The sequence below is a fragment of the Glandiceps talaboti genome, chromosome 20, assembly GCF_964340395.1.
Source record: "Glandiceps talaboti chromosome 20, keGlaTala1.1, whole genome shotgun sequence".
Classification (NCBI taxonomy): Eukaryota; Metazoa; Hemichordata; class Enteropneusta; family Spengelidae; genus Glandiceps; species Glandiceps talaboti.
Genome location: NC_135568.1, coordinates 19343654 through 19358299, shown reverse-complemented (window position 1 = coordinate 19358299; position 14646 = coordinate 19343654). Strand labels below are relative to the sequence as shown.

Here is a 14646-nt window from a genome sequence, read left to right as displayed (position 1 = left end):
GCTAGACTGTTCGGGCAAGCCCTCACATGCGAACTTCGTTCGCTTATAGTTATAGCATCGAAAGAAAGCCCGAACGTCTAGCAGCAAGACTATAGTCTCGCCAGTGAGGGCTATACACTGACACTAGGGTGGAACTAGACTTGGGCTACATGATAGTATATGATGTGTATAATGGTGAATGTTATATTTTTTTTACAGAAGTCGAAATGATAGAGATGATCACGATCCATGAAATACTGGAGAAAAAGGTAACTAATAAATGACTTCATTCATTCATTAGTCCCTTGAAGGAGGAAACTAGATACAAATGGGCTCCATCTATATGTCCATTCGCAATACTCATTTTATCATGCAAGCTATCATTTGAGACCTTGACTCTTGGCCATGACCTTCAGGGTCAATTATCAACATCAGTCCAATTCCTGCCTATCACAGACACATTTGTAGTATTTACATATTGCCAATTCCTTGTAAATCATGTTTACAAGTACTATTGAAGATAAGAATTATACACAAACATTAGTTTTGGTCCTCATATAACTTTTACTACATATTACATAATTATTACATATTACTACAGAAATAAAAAAGAATTGATGATCACAACTATTGTTTTTTGCAGGCTTTCTTAGCCAATGAAGATCTTGGAGACTCCTTGGACAGTGTGGAAGCTTTGATTAAGAAACATGAAGACTTTAAAAAATCACTTGCAGCACAAGAAGAAGAGATCAGTGTGAGTGAAAATAGTTCAATTTTATTGCTTTTCATACGGATGGAAATATTGGATTCAAAACTTTGAATATAGAAATGAAATCAAAGATTACATACTCAAAGACAATGTAATATATCATGGTAATTATTTATTGCATGATGAATATGACTAAGTAAATTTGTCATGATGTGTAAAAATAATAAAAGAATTATTGGATGTATACTTCCAGTGTGCAAAATGTATGCTTAGCATAATTGGTACAAATACCCTGTGGCAGATATAGTAAATTCTTTTGTTTTTATTCTACAGGCACATGTTGACTTTGCCGTTAAACTTGTAGAAAGTGAACATTATGCTGCAGAAGATGTCTCAGAACGTAGAGATACTGTAAGTAGATTTGACACCCTTGTTTTGTTCAGAGATTTCAAACACCAAGTCCTGATAAAAGTCAGTTAGTTTACTTCTGGAAATATGTAGACAATAAAATTGATCCTTCATACAAGGTAAAATTCTCCCAACATGTCAAATGGTACTATCACTCTCATAAAGACATAAATGAACATTCTTTGTTATTTTAAAAGAAACTTGTACAGGCAAAATTGGCTTCACATTTTCTGTGAGAAGATTGGTCGTGAAAGACTAAGTTTATATTATATGAAATCTATGAGAAATCTCAGTGTATTGAAAATGGTTTGGTATAGACAAGTTGAAAATATTACAAAGTCTTAGTAGAATCCAAGGTAGATAATTAAAATGAAATATGTGTGATGTCTTAGAAAATGCTATACTAGACTGAAAGGTCCATCACTGTTTTTGCTTCTTTAACCATTCATGAGTGTTATGTAAGCAGATCAACAATGAAGAAAACTGAGTTATGTAGTGTTATATACTAAAAACCTTTGTTATAGTTTTTTGCCAGATGTGCCAGAATTCATGTCAATATTTTAGTTACAGCCGCTAAAAGAACCTACCTTTAGTTCCATAGGCAATCTTGTAATGGTTAAAGTATTAGTGGTTAGGTTTTCATGTTGATATTTGTCTAACATTATCTCTTCACCTTCCGTAAAGAATGTTATATTTTAGGGATGAAAAGTCTGTGTATCTGTGTGTGTGTGTGTGTGTGTGTGTGTGTGTGTGTCTGTGTGTTTGTTTGTGTTTGTGTGTGTCTATATCACCATCTACAAAATTACTGGCTAAATTCAAACAAAATTTTGTAGACATGTTCCGTAGGGTAATGGCAAGATCTGATTAGGTTTTGATAAATATCCTAAGCATGCTTCAAATTCATTATAACTTGGTACATACATTTGTGATACCTAAGTGCATCTGTCCTGAAAATATTATCGATGTAGTGTTTAGTTAGTTCCCGCGGACGAAGTCCGGAACGGGGACTTATGGATTGGGTTCTGTCTGTCCGTCCGTCCGCCCGTCCGTCCGCAGCCGTTTCTTGGAGATACCTGGACCGATTTTTTTCAAACTTGGTACAGGGGCAACATGCTATGGCATACATATGCACGTCAATTTGTTTTATGATACGATCCAATATGGCCGCCTAGCAACCATTTGTTTGCGAATTTTCCCTGTCTAAAGGCATAACTCGGACATGCTTGAACAGATCTCTTTCAAAGTTGGTATTAGGACAGTGTTCTATGACATACATGTGCATATTCATTGTTGTCATGATACGATCCAATATGGTCGCCTGGCAGCCATTTTGTTTGTGAATTTTCATGTCCAAAGCCATAACTCAGACATGCTTGAACAGATCTCATTCAAAGTTGGTATTAGGACAGTGTTCTATGACATACATGTGCATATCCATTTACATTGTGATACGATCCAATATGGCTGCCTGGTAGCCATTTTGTTTGCGAATTTTCATGTCCATGCAAAGCCATAACTCAGACATGCTTGAACAGATCTCATTCAAAGTTGGCATTAGGACAGTGTTCTATGACATACATGTGCATATCCATTTTCGTCGTGATACGATCCAATATGGCTGCCTGGCAACCATTTTGTTGGTGAATTTTCCATGTCCAAAGCCATAACTCAGACATGCTTAAACAGATCTCATTCAAAGTTGGCATTAGGACAGCGTTCTATGACATACATGTGCATATCCATTTTCGTCGTGATACGATCCAATATGGCTGCCTGGCAGCCATTTTGTTTGTGAATTTTCCATGTCCAAAGCCATAACTCAGACATGCTTAAACAGATCTCATTCAAAGTTGGTATTAGGACAGCGTTCTATGACATACATGTGCATATCCATTTTCGTTGTGATACGATCCAATATGGCTGCCTGGCAGCCGTTTTGTTTGTGAATTTTCCATGTCCAAAGCCATAACTCAGACTCCATTTTCATCGTGATATGATCCCCCATACCCAACCAATCCTTTATTGTTGGAGGCATATTCCATGTCCAACAAGCACACACAACATATCTAAGTCTGTTTGTTTTAGGTTCACAAATGTTGTTGCGTGATCAGAGTAGTGATAATTCCTTAAAACCCAATTATAGCGGGGACTATGTCATTCTCAATGACTTGTTTAGCTTGAATTGACCTTCGTAGTACATGTTTACATTTTTTAGCCTGATCGCCTCCTCTACATCTGAACACGCCACCATGCAAACGAATTTCTGCTCACTAAGACACAGGCAACCAATCAGGTTGCGTCTTACTTGTCAGGGGCATACACGACGCATCAAACATCAACAAACATTGAATATCAACAGGAAGTCCAGTAATTGAACTTCCAGAGCCGAAGTACAACGGCTCAGTGGACGTGGACCTACCTTTACTATTACTACATGCCGTTATTTGTGCACACACGGAAACGACAACGTACGAAGTATTTCAAATATGAAAAAAATTTCAGTGATTGTATTGCTATATATATATACGGTAATTAAAGAATTCTTGTTTAGATGTACCTCTATGCATTTCGTCTTATGTACATGTTAGCTACATTGGAATGGTTCCCCCCCCCCCCCCCTAGTGTCAATGTTTATCTCAGCGAACGCCTACGCGTTTTCTGCAGTAGGCTTGAAGTATTGTACGATTCATAGCAATATTTGCCACAGGGAGTGCACAGTTGTGCTATATGAATCCAGAAAAGAGGAAATTTAAGATATAATTTCTAAAAAAAAAAGTCCTTATCGTGAAAATTTCGGTCGCTTTGCATTGCATTCAGGGTTCGAACGGTCCTGGAAAACCCTGGAAAAATGCTCCCTACCCTGGAAAATGATCGTGATCGATTAATATTGACGAACGACATGTCTGTGCTTGAGCCACCCATTCTATGATTTATACACTGAGTCTCGTAAATGTGAAATGGCGAAATATTTTCAAAGTCTTTCACCACCACGGTGAATCACGCTGATTAAACCCAGACAGTCAACCGATCGTTCCACAAGAAACTTTGCCCACAGACCGTACCTATGCATAGCTAGTTGAATGGGCGCCGCAATGTTTGTTTCGATCTTGGCTATTGCTACTCCGAGTCCAGTCGTCATTTCAGCGACATAATATTGTAAAAGTCCCGGGGGTAACAGTAGGTCTGTTAGTAAGGTAATCGTAACATTGTAGTGAGTATCAAGTATCACCAACCACGACTAGAAATTGTTACAAGTTTGGCGCACAAGTCGACATACTACAAGCTCACGCATGGCAATACTAGGGCCTTGGGAAGTGCAGTTCAATTTCCGGGTTGTGGAAGTGCGGTTTTGACTTTCATGTTGTCGATAAATGGGAATAAACTACTTTTTTTATGTTTGTCAGTACAGTAACATTCCTAAATGGTCAAGTTGAGTTGAGAAATCACGATGTTCTTCAACACGTGGCCGTATATAAACATTAAGACGCAAGGGCTGAACGTAATCAATTATACATTAAGCGAAATTGCATTACGTAAATGACGTTTTTTAAGAAAAAAAAAGTTTTTGGTGACCTTTAAATTTAGCCACATCAAAACATACAATAATGAGGACACAGTTTAGTTTTTGATTTTTTTTCTGGATATGTCTGAATTAGACTATACGAATGCTGTGACTCAAATCTTACAAGATCAATGCACCAGCTTGACGAAACGACTACTACGGGGATAGGACAGAGGTTTCTCCGTTTAATCTTAGCGTGCAAACGTGATTTTAAAACGTCTTGATTAGTGTCGCTTGTCTTTTAAATGTTTTGTGACATGTTATGGGAACCTTTGTTAATTTCTTCTCGTCCACATCAGACAATTAGATGTCATTCAAAATTATACTTTTAAGTGTATGAACCCTGTGCATTGCATGGTGTTGCGTACACTACAAACTGTCTTCAGTAAGACGCAACCTGATTACGTTCGAGGAGAAGCCTACTACAGGGAACGCCTACGCGTTCAATTACTGGACTTTCTGTTGATATTCAATGTTTGTTGATATTCGATGTGTACATTTATCGTGTATGCCACTGACAAGTAAGACGCAGCCTGATTGGTTGTGAGACTCTGTGAGCAGTAATTAGTCCCCGCGGACGAAGTCCGGAACGGGGACTTATGGATTGGGTTCCGTCTGTCCGTCCGTGCGTCCGTGCGTCCGTCCGTCCATCCGTCTGCAGCCGTTTCTTGGAGATGCCTGTACCGATTGTTTTCAAACTTGGTACAGGGGCAACATGCTATGGCATACATATGCACGTCAATTTGTTTTATGATACGATCCAATATGGCCGCCTAGCAGCCATTTTGTTTGTGAATTTTCCCTGTCTAAAGCCATAACTCAGACATGCTTGAACAAATCTCATTCAGAGTTGGTATTAGGACAGTGTTCTATGGCATATATGTGCATATTCATTGTTGTCATGATACGATCCAATATGGCCGCCTGGCAGCCATTTTGTTTGTGAATTTTCATGTCCAAAGCCATAACTTAGACATGCTTGAACAGATCTCATTCAAAGTTGGTATTAGGACAGTGTTCTATGACATACATGTGCATATCCATTTTCATTGTGATACGATCCAATATGGCTGCCTGGCAGCCATTTTGTTTGCAAATTTTCCATGTCCAAAGCCATAACTCAGACATGCTTGAACAGATCTCATTCAAAGTTGGTATTAGGACAGTGTTCTATGACATACATGTGCATATCCATTTTCATTGTGATACGATCCAATATGGCTGCCTGGCAGCCATTTTGTTTGCAAATTTTCCATGTCCAAAGCCATAACTCAGACATGCTTGAACAGATCTCATTCGAAGTTGGTATTAGGACAGTGTTCTATGACATACATGTGCATATCCATTTTCGTCATGATACGATCCAATATGGCTGCCTGGCAGCCATTTTGTTTGTGAATTTTCCATGTCCAAAGCCATAACTCAGACATGCTTGAACAGATCTCATTCAGAGTTGGTATTAGGACAGTGTTCTATGACATACATTTGCATATCCATTTTCATATTGATATGATCCCCCATACCCGACCAATCCTTTATTGTTGTAGGCATGTTCCATGTCCGACAAGCAGACACAACATATCTAAGTCTATTTGATTTAGGTTCACAAGTGTTGTTGCGTGATCAGAGTAGTGCTAATTCCTTAAAACCCAATCATAGCGGGGACTATGTCTCTCTCAATGGCTTGTTCGTTTGCATGGTGGCGTGTTCAGATGTAGAGGAGGCGATCAGGCTAAAAATTGTAAACATGTACTACGAAGGTCAATTCAAGCTAAATAACGATGGTAAGATAGCAATGCACGATTAGCCGACATCTACATTGGATTTTAATCAGATTGATTTTCAGTAGGCTGCAAAAAAAATGTTTCTGGTCAGGAAATGTTGTCTAAAATGGTGCGATGATATGATTTTTTAGCACAACTTAACTAAGGTACAGTAGTGCTATAAGATCACCCTATTGAGACTAGATGACAGCTTTGTCATGTTATAAAATTTTACAGTAAAAATTGACTTTGTTCATTGTACTACATGTATTCTGAGCTTACTGAACTACAGTATTATTTGTTGTTAGTGAAAACCGTTCCTATTGTAGTAGATGAACAAACATTTTCAGCATTTTGTATGTACATGTATATATAGTATTTCCCAGAATATTAGGTTTGTAAATATGTTAGCACATTGCTAAATTCTTACTATATTGTTTATGGTACAGCAACAAGAAGAACCCATTGGTAATGATGTACTGGTAGGCAAGGAATGTGTACTTGCCGTGAACGATTATGTCGAGAAGAGTCCTTGTGAGGCGTCCATGAAGAAAGGTGACGTCCTGAATCTCGTCAATAGTGCTAACAAGGTAATGTCATTCCTGTACATTTCTTATGTTATGTCATGTATGCTGACTAGTGGGCACTCCATTCCATTTTATCGTTTCATTTTTTTTAGCACAACTGAACTGATAAGATTCATTAGTGTTATAGGCATTGCTAAGTGTCTCTGTCTGTCTATCTGTCTGTCTCTGTGTATGTCAGTCAGTGTGTGTGGGTGTGTGTGTGTGCGTGCGTGCGTGCGTGCGTGCGTGCGTGCGTGCGTGTGTGTGTGTGTGTGTGTGTGTGTAAATGAACTTAAGTCAAAAACTGCTGTACTGATTGCCATATCTTGTGGGTGCATATTACCTTGCATGTCTAGTTGGGAAATACCTCAATTCAAAATGATTTTATCACCTGTGTGTGATTTGGGTAAAACAAATATGGTGATTTGGGTAAAAAATGTGATTTTTGGTCAAAAACCTTAAACTCCAAAAGTAGTGGGCAGATTGGGATTAAATTTGGGTGAATCATTCTTCAGGGTGTTTATACTAAGAATTTTTCAGCACATGATGGTCCCATGAGTGATATGCAAATTAGAGCTAAAAATGTGTCTTTTTGGTCAAAAATGAATAATTCCAAAACTACTGAGCAGATTGCACTGAAATGTAATGGGAATGCATCTAGGGATGTATGGATGAAGAAATGTTAAGTATACAATGATTCCATGAGTGATATTCAAATTAGGTGTACAAATGTTCATTTTTGGTCGTAAACTTATATCTCACAAAGTACTTGGTCAGTGAGACTGAAACTTGGTGAGACGTTTCTGTAAGTGCAGATTTTCTTCAAAATATTTTTACACAATTTCCCCAGCAACCATGAACATGCCCTTAGGAACAACCAAATGGCAGTATATTTTGGTCAAATAACAACATCTGGTAGGCAAGTGAGTAAACATTCAAAAATTGTATGCAAATATCCCTAGCAACCATGACCATGCCCATAGCAACAGCCAAACAGTTGTGTATTTCACAGATAATGGATTAATAGACAATTGAATAAACATTCAAACAATGTATGTAAATCTGCTTAGCAACAAGACCATGCCCATAGCAACAGCCAAATAATCATGTATATTGCAAAATAACAACAGGAATATAAAGACAAATGAATAAACATTCAAAAAATGTATGTAAATCTGCGTAGCAACAAGACTGTGCCCATAACAACAGCCAAGTAATAACGTATATTGCAAAGATAACAGGAATAGAAAGACAAATGAATAAACATTCAAGAAATGCATGCAAATGTGCCTAGCAACGAGACTACGCCCATAGCAACAGCCAAATGATCACATATTGCGAAGATAACGGGGATTGATAGACAATTGAATAAATGGGCACACTTTCAAATTTTTTTATGTTAAAGTCGACATCTTTACTACCTCCAGGTCCTTGTGATGTGCAGGACAGTGCTTGGGCATAAAGGCATAAAAAAATTGTATTGTTCCAAATACATTCAATTTTAAAGTAGGTCGTGGTGGTGGTGGTGGTGGTGGTGGTGGTGGTGGTGGTAGTGATGGTGGTGGTAGTGACAACGGCAATGATTTGGTTTTGAATGTAATAGAAAACACGGACTGTGATACAAGTATACATATGATGGGAATATCAGGGGTGAACAAATCCACTTGTCCGAAGTCCGGGACCAGTGATTTTTGGGGCGGACCACATAAATTTGACCTCGTCTAGACAGGAGATAACACTCAACACACATGTGGCTCATATCATTACTAATACTGGTTTAGGGACACAAGAATTAGGAAGACAACGAAGAATAATAATTTCAATGTATAATAATTCAAATGTATCAAATGAAACATTTTATTTGCTATCATTCTGTCAGCATTGTTTGTATTATTGTTTTTATTCATAAAGGAGCTTCAAATGATTTATAGTAGAACCCCTTTCATGAAATGATAGTCTATGAAGTATCTCTTTTAGCACTGTGATATGATATTTGCCAAAGCCTCGATAACTGGCAAATTTGATTTTATCTCCACACCGTTACACGGACTCCCTCTAGTCAGGCAATGTATGTGTTCCTAGGTTTTTTTTCCAAAGCCTCGACGACTGGTGAATTTGATTTTATCTCGACACAGTCACACGGACTCCCTCTAGTCAGGCAATGTATGTGTTCGTAGTTTTTTAGTCCCCGCTGGATGAAGTCCGGACGGGGACTTATGGATTGGGTACGTCTGTCCGTCCGTCCGTCCGTCCATCCGTCCGCAGCCGATTTTTTTCAAACTTGGTACAGGAGCAACATACTATGGCATTATACATATGCACGTCAATTTGTTTTATGATACGATCCAATATGGCCTCCTAGCAGCCATTTTGTTTGCGAATTTTCCGTGTCCAAAGCCATAACTCAGACATGCGTGAACAGATCTCATTCAAAGTTGCTATAAGGACAGTGTTCTATGACATACATGTGCATATTCATTGTTCTCGTGATGTGATCCAATATGGCTGCCTGGCAGCCATTGTGTTTGCGATTTTTCATGTCCAAAGCCATAACTCAGACAGGCTTGAACAGATTTCATTCAAAGTTGGTATTAGCACAGTGTTCTATGACATACATGTGCATATCTATTTTCGTCGTGATACAATCTGATATGGTTTGTTTGCGAATTTTCCATGTCCAAAACCATAACTCAGACATGCTTGAACAGATCTCATTCAAAGTTGGTATTAGCACAGTGTTCTGTGACATACATGTGCATATCCATTTTCGTTGTGATACAATCCGATATGGTTGCCTGGCAGCCATTTAGTTGGCGCAGTTTTCATGTCCAAAGCCATAACTCAGACATGCTTGAACAGAATAGTGATATCAAAAACAACCATAAGAGGCCAAACAGCATTAACCAGGTTTTAAAAATGACAACATAAACTGCCAGTTGCTTAAAACCCAATCATAGCGGGAACTATGTCATTTTCAATGACTTGTTTTTTCGTGAGATTTTATAGGATCAACTTTGAAGTAGTCAGTTTCTTTGTACACTTGTGATGATTTGCTTGCAATGTCTGGGTTTTCCAGACAATTTTGACAAAACGTAGTACAACTTTTGTCGTCATACTGCAATCATGACTAAAACTGTTTTCCAATGTTCTTGTCACATATTTCTGTCAAATTTCTTATCATTTGTGAAATCCAAGTGAAGTCGCCATTCAATGTTTTTCGATTCATCGATGCCTCAAAAATAATAATTACAAATATAATAGAATTGTCAATTGACTGAAACCAAGCATGTCAACTTTGTATTTATTATTATAAATTGTGTATTGTTCAACTAAAAGTGGTGTAAGTCTGAATATATAGATTCATAGGCAAGATTTAATGTTTCACATTAGCGGGACCAGGGACCACTAATTCTTTCAGCAGGACCACTGATTTGTTCACCCCTGGGAATATTGATTAACGTTCAGTTGTCATGGGGAGGGGACGGTCATGTTTTACAAAATGGGACAAAGGGGAGGGTCATTTTTAACAAATGGAGAATTTGGGAGGGTCATGTTTTACTTAACTAACCATGTGTGATTTCTCCGGCCCTCCCCCTTCTGTAAGTACTGAAGGCTCCCTAATGTATATGAACATAGATTAGTAGACAAATAAATAAACATTCAAAAAAAATGTATGCAATATTCAGTCAATTAAACAGTTGTCCTACAGTGCCATTGGCACTATATTTCATACAATTTTATACATCACACTACCATGACTGCAGGTGGCAATCACCTGAAAATATCCATTGCGGGGACGGAGTCATCTCCGATGATCGACTGCTTGTTATATCAATATCTCAGATGTTTATCCTATTGAGGAGTCTTGCACCTGTTACATGTTTTCTATTTTTTGTCTTGGGAGGTCAGCAAAGTCGTAGAAAAAATGTGAAAACCTTTCACACACCCATTGCTCTTTAATGAAGAAGGTGGGAGAATGTGAGATAGGTTTTATAATAAGCAGACAAACTAACAACAAACTACTATCATGGCAAAATTGGTCAGTCAATCATCAAAGTCTTGGTCCACATTTTTGACTTGCTTTGTGAACTGTACTAAAAGTGCAAGAATCAGTCATCTAAACCTACAGCTCTCAAGACAAAACATAAAAACATTATTCATTATCATATACCTATGCCCATATCAATCACTCCTTGAGATGTTTAACATGAAATATCTGATATGGGATGTTAAACGTCAATGATATTCACATTAAACGTCATGACATTTATGTTAAATGTCATCAGAAAACACATCTCTAATTGGACAAACATGTCGATTCTGAACATAAACAACTTAAATAAAATGGAGGCTGATCGTCAGGGATATCGCGTATCCCACAGCACTGGAATTTTCAAAACAAGGAAATTTTGACAAAATATCCATACCCAAATGATACTATTTATGATCGTAAATTCACAACAACACAGTACATACATTTCGCAATGGTATCATGGGCACACGTATGGCTGTGTGTATTAGCCATCCACTGACACTGTATGCTACCCATACCACACTATCGTACAGCATGCAGTAGTTAAGCTCACGGTCAGCCAACCATCTACTTTTATTAACAATATTAAAGCATTTTCTGAAACTTTTAGAGAACTTACTCTAATACCAATATTGTATTTCAAAATGATTATGGAAAGTTACACCGAAATCTGATGAAAATTAATGATGGTTGAGCAGGGTCAGCGAACTACATGTATGTGTATATGAATGTCACCTGATAAACAGGTCACATGACACATGAAGTGAATGGCATAGCAAGTAGTACTCTTATATTTTTCATAATTTCCCTTTGAACTCCTGGGCATAGGCATATGATAAATTGGTTATTTCCCGATATCAACTCTTCATCCATTATATCAACGTTTGTGAAGTTTCCGTAACATGATACTCATCTAACAACTTGTGTCACATTATAGAAACTGCACGAAGAGGGGATGTCAGGTAATAACCTCATAGTAGTGCTATAGGCATGGCAAAGTGTCTGTCTGTCTGTCTGTCTGTCTGTGTGTAAACAACTTAAAGTCAAAAACCACTGGACCGATTGCCATGATATTTGGTGGGTATATTACCTTGGGTGTCTAGTTGGGAAATTGATCAAATCAAAATGATCCTACTACCGATGTGATTTGGGTAAAAAAACACGATATTTGGTCAAAAACCTTAAAACCTTTAATTAAAAAATTACTGGGCAGATTGGCCTGAAATTTAATGGGAACATTCTTAGAGCATTTGAATTAAGAAATGTTCAGGATCAGATGATCCCATCAGTGATATGCAAATTAGGTCTCAAAATGTGTCTTTTTGGTGAAAAATGTTTAATTCCAAAACTACTGAACAGATTGGACTGAAATTTGGTTGGAACGTTCTTCAGGGTATTTATATTAAGAAATATTAATGACATGACAATCTAATCAGTGTGTTTTTGGTCAAAAATCTATAAATAATGCCAAATTTATTGAGTAGATTGGGTTAAAATTTGATGGGAACATTCTTAGTGGTGCTTAGATCAAGAATTGTTCATAACATGTATCAGTGATATGCAAATGCTTGACCCCCACACACACTCACTTTAATAATTGTACTTTCATTTTCTGCCCACATGGGCGTATTGATTTCAAAGATAATGAATGAAGTATTAAAATTTCAATGTAGACGACCATTAATTACAATAATGACAAATACTCGACTATTTATAAAGACGAAGTGTGAACTGACAACAGGTGAAAAAACTATACATTGATATCTGCATGTACAGTACATGTGAATTACACCAGTGTTTTATTTAAGGGCGGTAAGTAGGTAAAATCTACCGGGGTTCCCACATCATTTTACCGGGGTTCCCCACCTAAACTATGATACATTGCATGGGAAGCACTACCAGTTTTACCTCTTTCCCCTTTCTGTTACCGGGGTTCCCAAACCTTAGCAAAAACACTGTACACGATGCTGCAGACTTTCGACTAGCATTCTTCAGCGTCGTCAAAAAAGTATAACAGCCTCATATACCTTTTTTTAAAGTGTTGATGTTGTGTATACTCAAAGCAGGCCTTTGATGAGGAGGAATGTAGGAATATACTTGATAACCCAAATATTCCCCAACTTGACATGGATGCACAGACCCTCTTGGAGTCACCACTATCTCCAGGAGAAGTATTCAGTACACTGGCACCATGAGGGAGAACAAATCCCCTGGTAACGATGGGTTAACTGTAGAATTCTATAAACATTTCTGGCCATTAGTTAGTAAATTGGTAATGGACTCTTTTAACACTGCCATTGAGGTACAAAATGTAGGGGAATTCTCAGTCTCACAGAAACAAAGTATAGTTACACTAATTGAAGAACCGGGTCAGGACAGACAATTGTTGAAGAACTGGAGACCAATAATATCCTTAAATTAATGTTGATATGAAGCTGGTGTCGAAATCCCTGTCAAAACGACTTCAAAAGCTCTTCCCAAACATTGTTAGCTCTTCCCAAAATGCTTTTGTAAAGGGGAGTATTAAACATAGGTGACTATGTAAGGTTAATTGACGAGATTTTTCATTTTACCAACAAATTTGAGATCCCGGCTATACTCTTGGCAATTGATTTCGAAAAAGAGTTTGATAGTGTAGACTGGGAATTTTTATACAGGGTACTCCGGAGATACAATTTTGGCCCTAGATTTATCGGCTGGATAAGGGCAATGTATAATAATATAGAAAGCTGTGTGATGAACAATGGGTATAGCACTGGATATTTTAAATTAGGCCGTGGGATCAGACAAGGAGACCCCTTATCGCCAATGTTATTTATACTAGTTCTTGAACCATTGCTAGTCGCCATAAGAACCAACAGAGATATCCATGGCATAAAGTGTGCTGATATAGAAATGAAAGAAAGTGCATTTGCGGATGATTTGATTGACTTGTTTTTTGACCTGTGAAAAATCCGTTGAGGTGCTATTTCAAGTGTTAAAGAAATTCCAGTCGTGCTCTGGTCTGAAGGTTAACACAGAGAAGACGGAAGGGGTGTGGCTTGGCCCATGGAAGGGGAGAGGGGAGTTAAAGTTTGGGGTACGATGGCCTACCACCCCTGTCAAAATTGTTGGAGTCTATTTCGCGTACAACCAGAGGGAGGTTGAAATATTAAATAGTAGAACAGCACTAAATAAAATGAAAAGTGTCATAAACACTTGGAAAACAAGAAAACTTTCCCTTTTTGTGAAAGTTCATTAAAACTTTGGCTGTGTCTCAGTTTTCATATATATTAAATTGTGCTGTGCTCCCAAAAGATGTTCTCCAAAACATAAATAAGTTGATCTTCAACTTCCTCTGGGATGGACGGGACAAAGTTGCAAGGAAAACCCTGATAGGGGAGGTGGGCCAAGGTGGACTAAGGTGGACTAGGGGTACCAGACCTGACCATAATGAAAAAACAACAACGTATCCTAATAAAGAAGTTCTTGAACCCTGACTTCACTCAACCCTGGACAACATTTGTGAAAAAAGCATTAGAGAAAATAGGAGGAAAATTGATCTTCAAATGTAATTACAATATAAACACCCTACCTATTATTGGTGGATGTACACCCTTTTGGAAGGAATGTATGGAGTCGTGGGC

The 14646-nt window shown here is 37.9% G+C and overlaps 1 protein-coding gene across 1 annotated transcript; it reads left to right on the top strand.

Annotated features, from left to right (window-relative positions):
• The first annotated feature begins 202 nt into the window (after positions 1-202).
• LOC144450643 (spectrin alpha chain-like) lies at positions 203-13215 on the top strand. Its single transcript, XM_078141288.1, has 4 exons — positions 203-248; positions 623-733; positions 1022-1099; positions 13087-13215. The coding sequence occupies exons 1-4, from the start codon at positions 207-209 to the stop codon at positions 13213-13215; spliced, it is 360 nt and encodes a 119-aa protein (XP_077997414.1). The 5' UTR covers positions 203-206.
• The last annotated feature ends 1431 nt before the right edge of the window (positions 13216-14646 follow it).